This window comes from Morus notabilis, unplaced genomic scaffold (genome assembly GCF_000414095.1).
Source record: "Morus notabilis unplaced genomic scaffold, ASM41409v2 Scaffold6, whole genome shotgun sequence".
Classification (NCBI taxonomy): Eukaryota; Viridiplantae; Streptophyta; class Magnoliopsida; order Rosales; family Moraceae; genus Morus; species Morus notabilis.
This window is the reverse complement of record NW_010363960.1, coordinates 212,806-234,237: the sequence shown is the minus strand read 5'-3', so window position 1 is coordinate 234,237 and position 21,432 is coordinate 212,806. Positions and strand designations below refer to the sequence as shown.

Here is a 21,432-nt window from a genome sequence, read left to right as displayed (position 1 = left end):
GGACGCAACATCATCGGCTCAACCTGACCCACGTATGGATCGTTATTTAACGAAATCGTACCGGGAACAAATGAAGATTTATGACAATCAGGTGAAGATGTTAGAGTTGGCGTCTAAATTGCAACCTAACGTCCAATTACCTATGATTGCTCGTCCAGAACCAGTTGACCTAGATGCTCCTCTGCCTCCTTCAGATGATGACAGTCCTGATGATGATTCAGCTGTTGGCGATACTGCAAACTTAGACGAATAGTTCCGTTATATGTTCTATTTTATTTTTCACTTTATTTAGACTTTTATATTTTTTTGAACATTATATATGCACTTCATGTAGTATTCATAATATATTTTATAAATTTATTTAGATTTACTGTTTTTAATATTAATTTAAATTTCACTTTTAATGTATCTTAATAAATTATATTCAGTATGTAACATAATAATGTTTAATTAAAATTATAAAAATTAATTAATTGCCTTTTTTAAAAAAATTGAAAAAAAAATTTATTTTAGTTTTTGGCGACGACTTTTTTATACTTGTCGTCGCAAAAAAGTAAGATTATTTGCGACGACATTTTGAAATTTATTGTCACAAAAAATATTATATCACGAGAATTTCACAACGGCGTATTAGCGACGCTTGTTGTCGCAAATATATTTGCGACGATACTGTGGCGTCGCAAAAAAAGTTTTTGCGATGACATATCTACGACGACATGTCGTCGCCAAAACGATTATTTGCGACGACACTGGGTTTTTGCGACGACTTTTTGTCGTCGCAAAAATTCATTTTTCTTGTAGTGTAGGAAGATATATTTAAAGGTTTATAAGTAAATTGACGAGTTATTTTCTAAAATTTCTAATCAGAAAATTAGTCCCTGAATTCAATCAAAATATTGCAGAGTAATCCTAATTAATTGACAAAAGACTTAAAATTTTGAAAGAATAGATCTCATGCAACATGTTACATGATATGCTCAGTCCTCATGCAGTCACGGTTTTCAAACGAGCTCACGTGACGTGTCTCATCCTTTGCTCACTTAATTTCCTCTTTGCTCTTGCTCTTAGTTTTTGTGATCTCGTCACTAGTACAATAAGCAAATACAATAACAGTGAAAAACCTTTGTCAGAAGATATCGTGACGGTTTTTAATCCATCTTTAGATATTGTGTTATCGTATGTCTTTTAACCTATAATGATGAGTTTTTAAGTGTCATCTAATAAGCATTAGACGATAATTAATTTTGCAAAAACCGTCATTAAGTGTGCCACTTTTAATGATAGTTTTTCTTTGGAAGGTAAATTAAAAACATTTTAACCGAAAACTATTTCCTTACTCAAACAAAATTTTCTTCCAATGTTATTTATAAACTAAATATAATCAATTTCCTTAAGATTACATAAATAACAATCTTTAAACAAATATATTACAAATGCTCATTTTTATATATAATCATCGTCGATATAAATATAACAGAAATATTCCTAAAATTATAACTAAAGTTTCTCTATGAATTGTAACTAAGAAAGAAGACTAAAAATATACAGACAAACTCATTTACAAATTCAAACAACTTAATTACAACAGAAAAATATTTAGGATTATATGCGATATCTAGATTATGGTGGTCACACTGGTGGTGACGTCACGACGGTGATGGCGGGTATAGTTGTTGAGATTGTGGAGGCGGCATCGGCGACAGTGTTGAGAGACTGAATGGTGTGAAAGAGATGAAAAGGGTATTTTTGAGATAAAACTTTGAGATTTGGGATGGAAGGGAGTTAGTGGTGCATCCCATAACAATAAAGAAATCTATTTTTTTCGCTCGAATACAATTATTATAGGAAAATGTTCAAATTTTTATTATTAAAAGTTTTCAATTAATTAAATTACCATTTACAATTAGAAAAGTTTCATTTTTATAATAATTTGGTCTAAGAAAGTCTAAGTTTCATTTTGGCTTAATTCTTAGGTCAACTATAAGTTAGTTTCCTTTTTTATTTTGGGAATCATTTATTTTTCTATTTTTATTTGTAGTTTTTTGTTACCATTTGGAGCATTTTAACCTATAAATATATTAGTCCTATCACATGTAAGAAAGAAGAATTGATTTTATTCTTGAACAACACTTGGTGGAGGTTTCTAAAATATTCATTTTTAAAATTGATACAATTGATTTTATTTTACCTATTTTAAAAAACGATCATTTTAGTGAGTTCAAAATTTATTCACTTCAAAAATGGATCATCTAGAATTCATGAAGAAAATTATTCTCTACACATATCACTTGAGGTTACTCTGAATTCTCTCCAACCAAGGGAAGATGATGCAGGCCACATTAGAAAACAAATCAATATTTTTGGCTCGAAGACAATTATTGTGTAAGAAAAGTCAAATTCTATTATTACAAGTTTTTAATTAATTAAATTACCGTTTTACAGTGAAACTTTTTGTAATAATTTGGTCTAAGAAAGTCAAGTTTCATTTTGGCATAATTCTTAGGTCAAATATAAGTTAGTTTCCTTTTTTATTTTTAGTAATGATTTATTTTTCTATTTTTATTTGTAGTCTCCCGTAATCGTTTAGAGCATTACAACTTATAGCTATGTTAGTCTTATCATATGTAAGAAGGGAGAATTTTATTATGAATAAAATTTGAATGTTGACACTTTATTTTTTTTTTAATTTTTGGCATTTTTTGTGAATCAACGAATTTTGATGTCAATTTCCAGTATTCTATTTGAATCAACGGAGTTTAAAGCATTTTTCTTAGTGTTTTGTGTGAATCAACAGGCTAACTGATCTATCTATTTTATTTTAATTTTTTAATTTTTTTTTCTATTTAAGCTTTACATCAGTTAGAGAGAGATTTGGGAGGTGAGGAAAAAAGAGAGAGGGGAAGTGAGAGAAAAATCTAGAGTTTATAAATTAGAGAGATCATCGATGAAAGAGTCTATTGGAAATTATAGAAGGGCCGGGACATAAAATTTGATTTCTTTTTAATTATGAGGGGGAAAAGGTCCATTTTTTTTAATTAAAAAAAAAAGAGAATTGACATTAAGCATCTAATATATGCTACTGATTTTTATCTTGTTATGAGCTACGCCCTTTGTAAGGGCTAATTTGATCCTCCTCCCTCTCTTCTTCCCTCCCAAGATTTCTCCACCTCTTTCTTTATCTTGTTGTGATCTACACCGCAAGCTGACCATCAGGTGCCACTACTGTCTTTCCTTAGCTATATAGGTCTTTTTTTTTAAAAAAATGGATGATTATAAAATTTAATAGTTGATGATTTTGTGATTTCATTTTATTTTGTTTACTTTTGGATATATGCATGGGAAGCTAGTATGAATTTGTGATTGGAAAATTAGTGATGTTTGTAATTGTTTTGGTTCTTTGATAAGTTGGTTTTAAGTTTGTTTATGTGTTATTTTTGTAATGGAAAGTTCTAAAATGTGTTGGTTAGGTTTTTTTTTTTTGTTAGTTAGGTTTGCTTCCCTATTTTGGTTAAGTGGTATACGTTTGGATATGAATATGTGATGTACGGTGAATTTGGTTTTGTTGGGGTTTTCTAAATATGATTTTGATTTTGATTTTTTTTTTATAAGTAGATATTGATATGAGAATGTGTGAAGTAGGGTGATTTATTTCTGGTAAATTGGTATATGATTAAGAAAATGTGTAGTAGAATCCTTCCAAAAAAAAAAAAAAAAGTGTAGTAGAATGATTTATTCTTTTTTTAATATGAACAAGTAAAAACGTTAGATTGATTTTGAGGAGACTTACCATTATTAGCACTGCTCGAGAGGCTCCTAGAACTGTATTGGTGCTTTGGTGTCCTTCTTTACAGAAATATTGGATAAAAGTTAACGTCATTGATGGTGTTTCTAGTGGTTGTTTGGGGCAATCCGCTTATGGTGGACTTTCATACTGACATTGGCAAAATTTCTAACGAAAGGAACTCGAAAGAGAGAATTCAAGAACCAATAAAGAATCATAACACCACACACAAATCAAACGCAGACAATTTACGTGGTTCGGAAATCCCCTTCCACGGTCAGGACCTGGATTTCACTAAGAACAAAACCAGAACAATTACAACAAGAAACCCTTTGAGACTTTTTTTTTTGTTGGAGAAAAGTATCCCTTTTCTTTGACTTTTCCTCACAACAAATGGGGCCCACTCACGAAGTTAACGTTTTGAGTTGGAAAAGTCTCTTCTAGTAGAGTCCATAGTTCTAGCATATCCCTTATAAAAATATAAAGATTTTTGCAAAGGATGTTTTTGAGACAATCAATGTTATTTTTCTTGCTCATTCGGATGTGGAAGAAAGGTTTGGATTGAGTGATTCTATTTATATCTGTGGTTGACTTGATTAAATCGTAGTTCATATGTTCTTTGGAGATACAAGCTGGCCCGTTGGTTGTTAGTTAACTTGTCATCTTCTGGGACAAATGACATATTTTTTTATTTGTATATTTTCAGAGAGGGCAAAAAAGTTGCTAATAATACAAACTGGTTTCACATGGTATTAATTAATCTGGAGGATGAGGTTTGGTGGTTTAACGTTCCTCCTTCTGCCTGGGTCCTCTTGCCCATGATATGGAGGGTTGCTTTCTTATAGTTTTTCTTCATAGACGACTTATTATTTGACTGGAGTTCTTGGTTCTAATGTTGATCATGTACCCTTTTTTCTTTTTCTGGCCTTTTCCTATTGGGTTTTACAAGGATTTTTAAGCAGGTTACTTTCTAGGGGCATAACATATGCTTGGGTGCTATACTGCTATTATCTTCGGTATTCTTCACCAAGATTTCCTCGGCAGTTTCTAGTTTTTGTTATGCTTTTATTTTTATTTTTGTTAGCTTTTTTAGAAGTTTTTTTTCTTTTATTCTCTTATGAACTTTTTGTAAATCTGATTCTTTTTCTTTAAATTTAAATGAATTTGAGTCGGAAATTTGGAATCTAGCGGCCGGGTGCCAACTTATTGAGACGCGTTAGTTCTTCTTTAACATCAAATAAGAGCCAAGAGAAGACGACAAAAAACCTCGTGTACAAATGTCCTACGCTCGGTTGTTGGGTGAGAAATTTGTTAATCATTTACACCAGTTGGATTGTTGCTTTCCTTGTAGAAGCAAATTAACTAGAGGGGAAAATTTAAAAAATAAAAAAGGAAGAAAAAGAAGAAGAAGAAAATCACTTTCTTTTCCTGCAGAAAAAAAAAAAAAAACAAAGAATAAACAACGTAAACACACAATGGTCATGTTCACTTCGCCAATTTAAGTTTAGAATTCGAGTTTTGTTATAGTAAAAAGCTCTCAAAAACAGTCACATCTAACTTTTTTACTACAATAAAAAGCTCTCATATAACATCACATCTTAACTCAAATTAAAAACTCGTAAAAAACTCTCACATGAATACATATACATTTCTCTCCTTTAAATTTTTATTTGGAAGGATCGCTTTATATAGCTATATATACACATACATATGTAATTAACCAATAATTCAGAGATGCTGAAGTGTTTCCAGGTGATGACTTGGATTCATCAGTGGTTGTCAATTTATTATAAGCTAGCTAGGGGTCGACCAAGACAGCAACCAAGGTCGACCAAGACAGCATGGAAAGCTATTAATGGTTCCGGACATAACAGCTTCTTCACCCAATACACAAAAATGGAAAAAACAAAAAAAACAAAAAAACAAAAAAAGTACTAATCGACTTAGCTGTTTTATTATAAAGAAAGCCAACTGAGGAAGTTGCAATTGTTTCAGATTGAATAGCTGACCACATGGAAAGAGCAAGCAAATGCTTGTATGATATATTTGCATTTATTATGACCAAACCAAATAATATTTCTTCGAGTTTCTCACACGACAGATCTGCTACTTGCAATCAATGGTACTGTAAATATATTTGCATGTTTATAACTGTAGATCTAGATTTTGGTTGTTGGGGTTGAAATTAATCGGTTCTTTCTTTTCACTCTTAAAACGTGTCGACAGTTAGGATTTCCACCAATGTATCTGTTCGATTCTCTTTTTTACGTGTATGTATTATAATGTGTCATGATTAGACACTTTCCTGATTCTTCGTATAATTATAAATATCCATGCACTATATGCTACGTGCATTGTTATCAGTTTCTACATATATATCATATATAATGGGACAAGGGTTTTTTTTTTTTTTTTTGGGTCTAAACGATCAACTTTCATCTAATTCCAAATAATAATATGGTTGGGTTAAATTTTCTATCTAGCTATTTAAAAACTTTGCACCTATTGTAATTAATATAAGAACGTGTATATGTATGTATATAGTGCATATTATATGATATCTATATTATGGTGTTACCGAATCGCCCAACGGAGAGAATTTGGTTAAAATAACCAAGTAAAAAAGTAAAATTAAGAAAATAACTTTTTTAATTTTAATTTTATTTATTTCTCCTTCCGCCGGTCTCCTTCCGCCGGAATCAATGACAGCTCCTCCCGCCGGTCTCTTTCCGCCGGAATCAATGGCAGCACTCCACTTTTCTCTCTTCTTTTCTTTCTCTCTCCCCAAAAGGCCGAGACCCACCTCTAGAACGTGGCCGCTGAGAATGACCCTGGTGACGACGCCGGTGAGGTTCAGGACTCTGAACGTGCCGTTGATCGCGCCGTTCACGATCGGGATATCTCCTATGTTGGGTCTGCTCTGTTGTATAATAATGCTCGCTTTATTTTATTGGCAGAATCTGTACTATTCGCTGATTCGGATTATAATTTCTCTGCAATTAATACTTGAGAGGGGAATCGGTCGTCGATTTATAAATAAAAAAAATAAAAAAAATAAAAAAAAAAGATACATGTTATTAAAGGCTGGCAAATTTCTGCAGAGTCTGCCATGGGGCAACGTACCTAGACCAGTTTTCACTAAAAAAAGGAAAACAAAAGTAAAAAAAATAAAAAGTAGGTATGTATATCAGTAGGATAATTTGCACAAATAATCTTTAATTTTTTTAATAAGTGACAATTTAATCCTTAATTATTTATTTTAATAAAACGACTCCATTAATCTCTTTAAACGATGCAATCTCCAAAAACTAACAGGACAATACACGTGACCCCCGACGTGACCCATGTTTATGGTTGAAAGGCAAAATTGCCCTTAATTACTCTTCTTCTTCTTCTTCCTCGAATTCCCTGGTCTTTTCTCTTGTTCGGTACCTCACTTCTGTCCTCTCCGGCAATGCTGATCATCATCATGACCTTAACTCCTCGAAGCTGATCGTGCCGTCTCCGTCGCAGTCAACGCCGCTGATCATCTTCTGGCACTCGGCGATTGAGCATTCGTCGCCGAGGCTCCTCAGCACCTCGTAAAGTTCCTCCGCCGAAATCGATCCGTTCTTGTCGATGTCGTAGACCGATGAACTCCTTCAAATCGATGAAGCCGACGCCGTCGGAATCCACCTTCTTGATCATCTTCCGAAGCTCCTCCTCGCCGGACGGCTATCCCAGGCTCCCCATTATCGCGCCGAGCTCCGACCAAGAGATCTTGCCGTCGCCGTTGATGTCGAATTTCTTGAACACCAGCTCGAGCTCCTCGATCTGAGTGCGGCCGTTGACGGATGGCGATAGGGACACAAACAGAACCTCCGCCGGCGAAAGATTAGGGTTTGCGGTTGAGGAATCCGGTTTCTTTCTCCGGCCAAACAGGGATTTGAAACCCATTCTGTTGAGGAAAGAGAGAATGCAAAACAAGGATTTGAAACCTTCCACACCATTTCTTCTTTCAAATTTTCTTGCTTTCTGTGGAAGCTGAGGAAGAAAAGGCCCTTAGGGCATTTTTATCATTTAATTGAAAAAGGATGGCACATGATGTTCACATCTAAAAATCTGTTAAAAATTTAACAAAAAAGAATAGATTATATCTGTTTAATGAGGTTAAGAATTGTTTTATAAAAAAAAAAAAAAAATTAAACTGTCACTTATCAAAGAAGTTGATTAATAAATAAGAGTAATAATTGTTTTTTTTTAATTATTCTTTTAGTTTCTGTCTATGTTTGATGGGATCCACATTAACATTAAAGCAATGGAGAAAAGGGCATACATATATGAATACATACGTACGTACTTACATATATGCATATGTATATATCTATCATTCAGCAACATGCTATGTGCCTTTGTCTCATGATCGATTTGAACAATTAATATTTCTGTTTTTATGTGGCTACAGCGTTAGCGTCTTGTTTTGTTTTTTTTTTTGTTTTTTTGTTTTTTTGAGTCCGAGTCTTTTCATGGTTAGGTCCGAGGTTAGAATTGATCCAGACGATGAACTAGCAATGTCTAAAAAAAGTTGTGAAAATAAGCTTTTATTAGTTAAGCTTAATTCTTAAAACGTTTAGTCCCCAAGTTATCATTATTGTAATGATTTGGTCGCTAAATTTTTGTAAGGCTGATTCATCTTTGAATTTTAGTATAATTGTAACTTATTTTTAATTCCTTAGAGTCAAAGTTGATATATGGACTTTTCAAATTAAGCAAAAGTAATGCATAAAACTTGACAAAAACAATAATATCATGAGTACAGAGTACATACTCTAATATTTGAAGGTTTCGAGTACAATGACTTCAACTTCCTTGTACTTCTTGTACATTGGAAACTTAAGCTACCAATTGAATTTTTAATTTCAGTTTTATTGTAGTAAAATTTTTTTTATATAAAATCACATATCAACTCGAATCTGTGACCTGAACGAATCCTTAATCACTTTAATCTGAACAACTAATCGTTAATATAATTATTAGAGTTTAGATACCACAATGCCGTGAAAATAAATTCAATGAATATATATAATCAACTTTTAAAAAAAGTTTTAAAGACTAAACAACAAAATACTAATCATCCATGATGCATAGTGCGATAGTACGATATATTACCTTCAAATTTGAACGTTTAAATGCAAAATGGAACAATATATTTGCGAACTTTATAAAGGTTCTAGCTAGTATATTGAATTACTTGCTTAAAACTTTAAAATGATATATTGCAAATTTAACCGTTCAAATTGTAATTCTGGATTGAGATTGGAGCCGCGAATTAAATTTCGAACACCAGAAAACAACCTTTAATCTTAGTGAAGGATTGACCTGTTGAAACCAATGAAGTGGAAAGAAACCTGACAGCTCATGATTGAGACTTTTCCACTCGACAAAAGAGCAAATTGCTAAAGAAATTGATGTCTGATGGCCGCCAGAGTTGAGAAAACTAACATTTAGACCATTGACATAGGACCTTTTTAAACTTGACATATATCCAACATTTATATGTAGCATAATTACTTGACTTATCTAAAGGCTAATTTTTTTCCTCATAAAAATACATAATTTATCATGATTTTATACAAGTCTATTATTTATATCATTTTAAATAATTAGATGTTATCGTGACTTTTTATTTTCTTTTTATTTAATTGAATGACACTTATTTATTTTTAAGTGAAGTGATATAAACAATATTTTTTTTTATTATCTTGAGTGGTATTTCTATTTTTTTTTTTTTGCCCTAATTGTATAAGCTTTGGATTTCTTTTGGGAGATTGTTGTCCAAATAGAAGCTTTTTTTTTAAAGAGCAAATTGGTGTCCTCATATATTTTTTCTTTTTTCTTTTTGTATGGTTTTATTGTGATATTTTTCTTATATTTCTATGAGAAAAAAATCTTTGAGTACTTTTTTTTTTATTTTTAAAATCTGGTGAGACGGGCACTAACTTGCTATTGCCAGTTGCCAAAGTTTTTAGTATCACAAGTATCTTGGTAAGATAACGGTAGTCTTCAACTATCAAAATAAAGTATTACGTAGGAAATAGATAGCCGCTGGCTAGCTAGCGCTGATTTATGATATTTTTTGTACAATGATAGGAAGTGATGAGGTGACAAATTTTTGTCAGGGGGCTAATTATAAAGATAACAAAAATTTAGTCAAAATTAATTGTTAACACACCCTAACGGGTTCTCATATAACCTCATTATCAAGGTTATTGAAGCTATCCTTTTCAATGTACACAAGTAAAACATTATTTATCAATTGAACTCACATTCTATTACATGGATGATTCTCTTCACGTTCATAGCAAAAATACCCGTTTTTGAAGTAGAAGTAACAAAAGATACAATTAATATTGATATTAGGAGTTGATAAACTAATAGATTTGCATTCTTTTTTTTTTGTCTCAACCATTTATTATTATTTTTTTTGGCAATATCATAAATAATTTTTTATATGAACTATTGCTCATTAGAACGAACATCAATAAAGTAAATTTAAAGCTGATCACCAAGTATCATGAGCTCTTTGGCCAAAAAAAAAAAAAAAAAAAAAAAAAAGGACACCTTCAGATAATACTCACTAAATTGGATTAACTTTTTTTTTTTTTTTTGGTTATAAAATGAGGATAAATCATTTGGACCATTAAGCTATTGTAACTGCATAACGATAATAGCAAAAAGATATCTTCACAATGAAGGAGAAGGGTTAAAATAGATTACAAATTCCTCTTTCCTTTTCCTTTCTTCTTAAGTTGAAAAGGCTTTTAAAGTATGAACCCATTAAATATTCAAAATTTTTTAGGATATAAGAGTAGATTTTTAAATTTTTTTAAGGGGAGGGGACTATGTCTAATTTACTATATACATGGCCATACTATACATACATATAGGTTACAAAATACAAATAAGAAGTTGAGGGGAAATTGAGCCCCCGGGCCTTAAAGGAGACCAGTGTTGGTGTGGAACTTTTTGCAAGAGCTTGTTTCTCAATAGTTCATTCTTCTTCTGAGGCTTAATACAGATGGGGTACTGTAATTGCTAAATTGATTTTATAGTAAAAAAAAATTATTGTGGAAAATGTCACATTAGACATCTGGAATATAAAAGGTGTCCCAAACAGTGGTCACCAACGGTATCCTATGATGATAATAAAGGTAATCCAATGTAATACTGAAAGTTTTTGCTACCGATAAAAGTTACTCCTAGTTTCTCAGCGAGCTACTACAACAATCACGAAACTAGTTAATTAAAAAGCCAGCTGATCAGGACAGAGCAACACTGAGGCAAAGAAGATCCAAACTTAGCGATCCCTCGTATTAAGTCGTCATTGTGTCAGCCATATATGATGTACTAATTAAACGGTGATGTGTATTCGTCATGTCAATCCGAAAAATAAACATTCTATGTTCGGGATGACATTTTTATTATTATTAATGAACAATTTGGATTAATCTGATTTTTTGACATAATTAATAAAGAGATTAACAAAACACGACCGTGTTAAACACAGATTGTCCCTAATAGCTGGTTAGTATAATTCGTGACAATAATATTTAACTTTATTTATGATCCATATCAAAGATAACCGGTTACTATCAAATCCTCAAATTCTTACGAGGATACAAGCTGGTTCATCAAAGGTTGAGATTGAAGCCAAATTTATCTAGGTCCTCAAAAGTGACTCCGGTTTTCTGATTGATGCCTAATCCTGGTTGGATTAGGGTTAATACTGATGGTTCTGCTAGAGGTGCTCTTGGTGCGGCTGCTTGTGGGGGAATTTTCAGGATTTTTAGAGGTTTTGTTTGCTTTTGAAACAGAGCTTTGGGCTATTATTAATGCTGTTCTTATTGCTTATGAGAATGGTTGGCACAAGCATTGACTTAAAAGTGATTCAGTTATGGCCGTTTTGCTTCTTGAGTCTAGCTCTTTAGATGTGCCTTAAAAGTTGCGGAATGCATGAAATCGGGCTATTCTGTTGTCTAGAAGGATGAATTTTAGGTTTTCTCATGTATATAGATTAGCTAATCTTGATATGATAAATAAGAATAAGATGTGGTGGTCAGCTTGTCCTGATTCTTTTGATTTTTTAGTATATGAGAATGCTATGGGTTTGCTTTTTTACATATTCTCTTGATTGAGTTTTTGTTTCGTATTCTTTTTCCTTTCTTTAATAATATTCTCCTCTCTTTGAGGGAGTTTCATTCAAAAAAAAAAAAAAAAAGTTCTATCCATGCATGAGGTTTTCTAATTCAATGATGCACAGTATTCCATCTATAATAAATTAACTTCTTAGAATCCAAAATATTGTACATAGTTCGAGTTAAATATTCGTATTAATGCATGTAATTTAACAAATATCGTTTATGTCACTCTTTCATTTACACCTATCAGGCAATAAGGGGAACCGGGAATGTAATCTATTGAAACCATTTTTCATTTGCATTATTTCTAATTTTTAAGAATCTAAGCGACTAAGATCGGCTTATCTTGGGCTACGATGGGTTAGCCCATCCATGGTGATGGACTTGCTCGTCTATGGCTCATGTGCTATCTTGCCCAACCCAACTAGCACGTTTAATGGGCTGTTGACTTGGCCTTATATGTTGTTCAATGGTTTAGGCCAAGTAGTTGGGCTAACCCAGTCAAAAGCTCGGGATGAGCTAAAAAAAATTACTGAACTTATTGCACTGTCTTAATTTTTATTCTTTATTTTTAATTAATATCATTTTAATTAATATAAATATTTGATTAAAGAGTATTTTGTCTCTTTTCTCCACCAAACAATTGGTTGATTGGGCTGGCCTAACTTGCATTTGTATATAAAGTGATTTTAGGATTGCTATGTTTTAACAGAATCAGAAGTAATAGAATTTAAAAATTACACGTTTCAACTTCTTTAAATAAATTTAAAAGTGTATTAGTCTTTTTCCAAAATATTTTAATATTATAACTGCATTCATTTTTGTGCAAAATGTTTTTAAGAGATTAAAAACAATCTAAGATCAAACCAACAGTTGCTTTTAAATTTAGCAATCTTGCTTCGCATTTCCAAAGGAGTTTTGCAAATCTTATTAGACTTATTTATCAGCAAGTTATAAAAAAAAAAATGGTATGTGGTAATGAGCACAGTTTCTCCAAATGGGTATCTTTCAATCTCTTCAAAATTACCACCATTTTGATCCTCATCCTCACCATTTGCAGCCATGTTCTTCTTCCCCAGCACCAAGGTTCACCAAAAAAATAATAATAATAATAATAAAATTAAAATTAAAATTAAAAACAGCACTAAGACAGACCGAAGAACAATATTCCAACACAAAAATTAAACACCCAAACAATAGTAGTAACAAAAAATACCCAAAAAAAAAAAAAAACGGAACGGCACTTGACAATATCTTCAATTATTCCATCAGAACGGACTCCTTTTTAGTGCTCCCAATGGATCTGAAAACATATCTCAGAAATGCAAGAGTGATTTCGAAGAGCCATCGTGCCTCCTCTCTTATAACCATAAATAAAACTATCTCAATCTGTGCGATAAAGAGGTGGGTAAATGGTGAGAAAAGATGGGCGTTAGGAGGGTTAATGGTGTTTTCCGATGACTGAACTTTGAAGCGATGAAGTGCAGAAATGCTTTTAGATAGAGAGAAAAAAAAGTTGAGTTACAGAGAGAACTAACGGGTAGATTACACCGTTAGAGGTTTTAAAGTTTCTAATGAGGTTTCATTAATTTATTGGTTAGACACACAGACACAGAGTGGGACATGAATTTAATTATGTGATTATAATTATTTTTAATTTATTTATATTTTTTATGAGAGAAAATATTATAGTAAATTACGAAACATGATTCGAATCAGAGAACGAATTTAGGTACCAAACGGACTCGAAATTTTAGACGAAGAATCTCAGGTGTCGTTCAGTTTTATGAATTTGAGTTAAAATGTAATTTTATATAAAAAAATTTTACTGTAATAAAAAAAATTAAATGTGATTTTTTATAAAAAATTTTAACTGTAATAAAATTAAATTTAAAAATTTAAATTAATGAAATAAATGAGACTTGGACAAAATTATTAGTGGTTTTTTTTTTCTCAATATAATTAAGGAAAAGAATTGCCACGTGGTTTAGTTGGACAGCAATGTCGTTAGGATCTACTGGTAATTAATACTAAAGCAATCTCTAAGGATAAGGATAAAGATAAGAAATACTTTAGGTTGTGTTTGGAGTTATTTTTATTTTTATTTTTTACAATTTTTGAGAAAAAAATAAAAATAGAAGAAAAATAACGTTTGATAAAATTAAAGTCAAAAAATAAAAATAAAAATAATTTTTTAATTTAGTGTAAAAAATGAAAAACAACTTTTATTTATTTTTTATTTTTTATTTTTATTTTCTCTTCTCTCAAATAAAGAGAAATAATAATAGATTTTTTTATACTGAAAATAATTTTTTAATAAAATTATAAAACATATTTTTAAAAATAAAATCGGTCTAAAATTAAAATTATTTTTATTTAAAAAATAAAATTATTTAAAAATAAATTTTAAACGCACCATTAATTACTCTACTTATTTGCAATTAGTGATGGATCAGTAGATCTTGAAAATTTTATGCCACGATGGGCAGCAACTTCCCATTAAAATATTGTGGATCGCAGACGGTGCAGTTGCTTTTCCAGACAGCTGCAAAGAGGACATGGCCATGGCATGGCTCCAGCTAGCAGAAATAACAAATTAAGAGGACGTTTGGTTGGAGAATTTAAATTATGTGATTTAAATTATTTTTAATTTACGTGAATTTTTTGTGAGAGAAAATACTGTAACGAATCACGAATCATGATTCAAATCAAGGAACGAATTTCTCTACCAAACATCCTCAATTTCTAGAGAAATTCTTTGTACAAAGTCAAAATCCAGTTTGCAATCTTTATTAATCATCATGAGTTCATGACATAACCCACAATTGCAATGGCATTGACTTTGACCAACTGTAAAGATATGTCTTACGCGGCAGACCCTTGGTATAAGCCATCAAGGTTGCCGGTGGCTTTATGATTTAGGTCAAGTTTAATTTATGGCTTTAAAATGATGATTTATAATTTTAATTTTTAAAATTTAAATTTTTTATGAGAAAAAAATATTATAATAAAATTAAAAATTATAATCTTAAATTAGACAGAATTTTTAAAACAAACGTCACCGTAATATTGTTGAGTCAAATTGTGTGAAACAATTGAAAAAAAAAAAAATGAAGTGAAAAAGTGTGAAGAGATCAGGTTGGTGTGGTTGGTGAAGGATTGAGCTTTTGAAGGTTGTTTGTAAAGTTTTTGCTTTTGCCTTTAATTGGGAGAATAAGGGGTAAAAATTATGACTTTTTAATAAGTGTTTGAAATTTTAAGTTTAAAAAATCATAAATAAATTAAAATGTAAATTTTTTTATAAGTAATAAAAATGTAACAATGAGATTTATAAAAATGTAACTTTAATTGAAAGTTTTTTAACAAATTATTCGAATACTTTAAGAAATAGCTTGGACTCATAAAACAATTAGCCTTGCTTGTAGTAAAAGCACACATACGGCTAAACCCTTCACCAAACCCCACATCCCTTTCTCACCTATTTTTTATAGGGCATTTCTTTAAAAAAAAATAAAAAGTTAAAGGAAATTAAAGACATTCTTCTTGAAGGGGTTTGATTTCTTTAAATACCAAGCAATGATTTCATTCTCAAAGTCCTCGCCGATAATCTTGGATACGTCTCTAGTCTCCAAATTCAAAACTATTTTAATCCTCTTCCTCTCTAAAAAATTCCGAAAATAAATTTAACTTTTCATTTAAAATTAGGTTTGCAAAGAAGAAACAGAAGACTATTATTGCAAAGCTACTTGAACACATTTTTTAACACAACCACGATTGTGTAGTCAATTTTCTAAGTAAACAATGAGATGACCATTGGTAACACCATAGTGGCACGGAAAAAAACCCGCCACGGCCGGATTTATGACTAGGAAAGATTCAATTTCTAATTTGAGCATAAATAATAGTTTCAATATTCGAAGTTGTGCTTTCCAATATTGACTTATTCGGAAGAACCTTTTCCTACTCTCTTGCACATTCTTGTTGTCAAAAAGATATTAGTTTTAAGAAGTCTCTTCTATGGGAACCAGAACACTTTCTCTAGCACGCGAGTTTCCATTTCCTGCCTGGCTCTACCTGAACTGAAGCTATTTCTTTTAAGTAGAATATTACGTTAGAATATAGCTTTCAATCGTCAAAATTCAATCAAAGCTATACCAGTTTAGTAGATATTTGATAACGGACGGTTTATTGTGTCAAATTGATAAAATATTCTTAAAGGAAACTTTTCCTATGCTAAAAGAAAAATTCCTAATACCAATGTCGAACATACAATTACATACGAACTTGATGGAAATTACAATTACAATTATGATTCTTAAACGATTTCATGATTCTTGTAGAGCGATAAATTTACGAGCCAGGCATTGGTGTCATGAATTAGCTAGATTCCTAGTACCATAAACCATCCATTTTTTTTGTACTTGCAACAAAATCCTCGTCCTTTTAATTTATTGATTTCCCAGTTTTCGTTTTATTCAACTGTGTGTTGCCACATATATTCAAAACTACCCCAAGTATTATCATTTATTTATTTTTTAATATATATATAGTGGCAGACTCGGGATTTTAGTTCAGGAGAGGTATAGTAAGTACTCTTAAGAGCAACTTCAATTATGTTAGTTATTTTATGTTCTCAATTAAAATAGTTAATAATTTAATTAGAATTTAACTTTTTTTCACTCCAACCATTAGTTAAATTAGTTATTTTAGAGACTTCATTCCACACTAGTTAAATATAGCTATTAAGAAGTGGCTAGCTATTTTGATTTTTTGTATTATTTTATTGTTTCAAACTATAATAAATACAAAGGTTCTTTTAAACTTCAATAAAGTTATTTATATTTTTAAACTCAACAAATATTAAAATAATTTATACTCAGCTAAAATAGGGAGTGTGTTTGGAGTGTATGGTCACTCAAAAATTGCTAGTTAAAATAACTTTCTAGCTATTTTAGTTAAAATTTAGAGAGCTCACTTAGATATGCTCTAATACTATTAACTAATTGAAAGTGTGTGTTAGGCACATACATGTTTAATTTATTGAATTTCTTGTTTAAATATAAAATTTTGTGAAGATTTTACTCTCTTTTTTTAAGTCATCATTCTCATAACATTTTAGTTCATAAAATATCTAGTAGAATGGATTATAATATGTTTTGGTTAACATTATACATGCATAGAAACGCATAGAATATAATTGAGTAATAAATATTTTAGTGACAAAATTATTAGAAAGTACACACGAATAACTAATAATTGAAAGTGCTAGAATAATAAGAATTATTAAGGGACACATTTGAAATAAATATTTTTTAAATAAGGGCAAACTAAAGAAGAAGTATTTATGAGATAATAATTAAGAGGGTTGTGTGGATAGTGATAAATTTGAGGACAATTATATTAATGACTCATTTAATAAAAGTTTTCTTATTTGAGATCACTTTTGATATGATAAACACTATATGAAATTAGATTTAGTGGAGACATTTAAACTTAGCTGATTAAGAGGAGGGTAAATTTGGAAAAAATTTGAAAAACTATATGCATTTTAAACTAAAAAAAACAAAACTCCAGGAGCCTAAAAAATTTCTTAAAAATCCAGGCCCTACCTCTCTCCTCCTCTATATTTAATAGCATGCTACTGATACACCTTACCCTACTTTGAGGCAACCATTAAGGGTGTTTATCGAATTCAATCAATTGATTAAACTGACTGGTCCAATTCAATTTATTTTTAACGGTTATTAACCGATCTCAATTGGATTGAATTGAATGTGAACTTTTAAAGATTGATTTGGAATGAATTGGATACTAATTTTACTTTCAAAACACTCAATCAAAACCGATCCAACCTCTATATATCATATCAAAATATATAATTATATTATTGGTCTGAAATTTTGATTCTAGCTTTTTCTCAAACACTTTCTTTTTAGGCTTTTCATTATTCTTTTTTTTTTTGTTGAACTTTTCTGTTTAATAGTTTGTAATTTTATTTTTATTTTTTTAAGTTGTTTGTTGGTGTTTAATTAATTTTGAAGTAATTTGGAGTTTATATGCTTTTTTCAGATTTATGAAAGTTAATTCTTACTTCAAATTTTCAATTGTAGTATTTAAATTTTGTCAAAAAGATCTAACAAATAAGTTAACTTGAAAAATAAAAAATAAAAAAATATACAAAAAGCTCAAATAAAAAACCAATTGGTCCAATCCGATCCAAACCGACCTTATTTACAATTAGTAAATAAAATTTCCCATGCCAAAAACCCATTTCTTTACTGATTTTTACTTTTTGATTTTCTCGGGGGTCATTTTTGGTAATTAAGTTGCAAGAAAAGAACCTGAATGGCATTCCCGTCCCGATTCATCAGTCATCACTCCATAAATATAAAACACTTTCATTCACTTTTCACGTAATAAGTACAACCCTCTTCGTAACCGGCGCAAAGCAATAAAATACCGCGACGCAAGTCTCTTTTATACAAGCGGCTTCTTTCATTCACATATCACGTTTTCTAGAGAGAGAGAGATGGGAATCGGAGGAACGACGTCGTTGGAGGAAGTAATAGAAAAGGCCGGAGGGTGCGCGGTGGTGGACGGTGGATTCGCGACGCAGCTGGAGAGGCACGGTGCCGACATCAATGACCCTCTCTGGAGCGCTCTCTGCCTCATCAAAGACCCTCATCTCATCAAACTGGTTCTCTTTCTCCTTTCAATTCTATCCCTCCCTTTTCTTTTTCCTACATTCTCGATTCTGTTTATGTTTTTGTTTTTGTTTTTTTTTAAAGGGATTTTGTGGTTTTCTGTTGGACAGGTGCACATGGAGTACCTGCAGGCCGGCGCTGACGTTTTGGTCACTTCATCTTACCAGGTCTTGCTTTTTCTCCCTGTAATTTTTTATTAAAAATAAGAATCTTTCTCTTGTGTGGGCTATAGACTTGATTTTGTATCACGTACATGTACAAGATTCAACGTTCAAATAAAAAAAAATAATAGTTGAAAAAAATTCGTGCTTTTCATTGTGGAGAATTCTTTGCTATGGTGAAGAACCAAAAAAGAAAAAAAAAAGTTCTTTTGACAGTTCAAAACAATGTCTTATCTGTGGGGGGTTTTTTTTTTTTTCCTCCTATATCCTAGTACAGAATTCTCCTAATTGCTGTGTTTAGAAATTGTGCAGAAGGTTGAACCATTGAGCTATGATTCTTTTCTTTCTTACAGAGATGTGGTTGCAAATTGAAGCAAGAGTAGTTAGTAAATTCTAAGGAGCATAAAGATTTGTCTCCTTTTTTTTTTTTTTTTTTAACAATGTAAGATTTTTGTTTTGTTTGCCTTTTTTGTTTTGTGTTCCTGTTTTTTTATACTTTTTCTCGTTGTATATTGAGCTAAGAGAAACAAATTTTAGGAGAATAACACAAAACTAAAAAATAATGATGATAAGTTGAGAGGAACATTTCATACTCTTCTCTAGTTAACCGTACGATTATTGGATAGTTCTGTGTGGATTTCTGACTCTTATACGAGTTTGGTAAATGATTTGCTAGAATTCTGTTTAACATTTTCAATCTCTATCTCTCCTTCCTTTTTTTTTTTTTTTCAACAGGCCACCATTCCTGGATTTCTGTCCAGGGGGCTGTCCATTGAAGAAGGAGAATCAAGAGCGTCACATTGGCGGTAGAAGCTCGCGATAGCTTCTGGGATTCCATGAAAGCAACCCCCGGGCATGGCTATAACAGGGCTTTGGTTGCAGCGTCCATTGGAAGCTATGGAGCTTATCTTGCTGATGGTTCAGAATACAGGTTCTTCTATTCAACAATATGATGTCAAATTCAATGACATGAAGCCTGTTTCTGATTTTATTCAATGTAGAACATTTGAATTAACCTGTCAACCTATTTTGTTTCAGTGGATGTTATGGACCAGAGGTTGGTTTGGATAAGATGAAGGATTTCCACAGGCGAAGACTGCAAATCCTTGTGGAAGCCGGTGCGGATTTACTCGCATTTGAGACCATTCCTAATAAGTTAGAGGCACAGGTTTGTTGATCGGATCTTTTCTCCAAGTCTGGTGAACCATCTCTTTCATGAATAATCTCTATTTACCAAACACCAGACAAGTTAAACTAGTTCATTTACTTAAAAGTTGAAACCGTCTAGGCTTGTATAGAGTTGCTTGAAGAAGAAAAGGTGCAAATACCATCTTGGATTTGCTTTAGCTCTGTAGATGGTGAGAATGCCCCTTCAGGAGAGAGTTTCAAGGACTGCCTTGACATTATAAACAAAAGTGACAGAGTGAATGCAGTCGGAATAAACTGCGCACCTCCTCATTTCATTGAGGCTCTCATCAGAAAATTCAGTGAGGTAAACCTCTCAACTTCGACCATATTAGGCCGAAAAGAAATAATTTGTTCAACTTTTTTACACAAAAATTTATGTCTCCAGTTTACAGATAAAGCTATAGTTGTCTACCCAAATAGTGGTGAAGTCTGGGATGGCAGAGCCAAGAGATGGCTAGTAAGTTGCTCATTTTGAAATCTCTCTCTAAAATGATTGGTGTTTCTTGTATTGAGCGATTCAAATTCGGTTTGCATTAGCAGCCATCGAAGTGTTTCAATGACGACAAATTTGAATCTTTCGCAACAAGATGGCGTGACCACGGAGCTAAACTGATTGGAGGGTGCTGTCGGACAACACCTTCTACCATTCAAGCCATTTCAAAGGCATTGAAAGAAAGGTCTTAATATAAGGCTTCAGTCATTGCCAATCTGAAGAGACACTACTTATTTCCTTTGTCACAACAATAGCTACTACGCATAATTTACAGCTATCACACAGGATTGCTATAGAGAAGATTCAACGAGGTTTCAAGTCAAGTGCAACGTTCTTTTGCAGATTACCAAATTTAACACAGGTTCACCTGTCCCCTCCCTTACTAGCCGAAACACAAGATTAATTGACCTTTTGAAAAGAATAATGAAAGTTTATTTATTTCTTTTTGAAAGTGGTTTATTTATTTATTTAAATCCAAGGAGTTGACACATCAAGGAAAATGTACTCCTGTCTTGTTTGCTTATCTGCCTTGGGTATACTTTCTGTTTAGATTCATTAAAGCAATAAATGCATTAAAACTTGTAGAAAGACGAAAACAACAGTATACGGTCCTCCTCAGCATACAAATTATTACCTTACAGTTTCGTAATGTGCGTATTTACTGATGAACAAAATGAACTCAACGTGATAAAAAAGAAAAAACAAAACAGAATGAACTCAGAAGCACATGGTTTAGAAGAACAAAAAAGGAATAATATATATAAAAAAAAAAAAAAATGCTTGCAAGCGCAGACAAGAACATACTGTGCTCCTGTAGTTTCTCTTACTCATGTAAAGAAAATTGTGTTCGTTGAAAAAAAAATCGTAGTGCATTTCTTTTCAACAAAGTAACTTATTTTTTCAAAGCCAAATGATTGGTCTCGTTCAT

The 21,432-nt window shown here is 31.7% G+C and overlaps 1 protein-coding gene and 1 pseudogene across 1 annotated transcript; one reads left to right on the top strand and one right to left on the bottom strand.

Annotated features, from left to right (window-relative positions):
- Positions 1-1,629: 1,629 nt before the first annotated feature.
- On the bottom strand, positions 1,630-7,742 carry LOC21397789 (annotated as a pseudogene).
- A 10,665-nt stretch (positions 7,743-18,407) lies between these two features.
- On the top strand, positions 18,408-21,092 carry LOC21397785 (homocysteine S-methyltransferase 1). Its single transcript, XM_010105462.2, is given in 8 exon segments — positions 18,408-18,655; positions 18,773-18,829; positions 19,559-19,607; positions 19,610-19,754; positions 19,862-19,991; positions 20,112-20,315; positions 20,397-20,468; positions 20,552-21,092. Coding segments are annotated over 8 exon segments (969 nt in total). The 5' UTR covers positions 18,408-18,487; the 3' UTR covers positions 20,696-21,092.
- Positions 21,093-21,432: the final 340 nt, after the last annotated feature.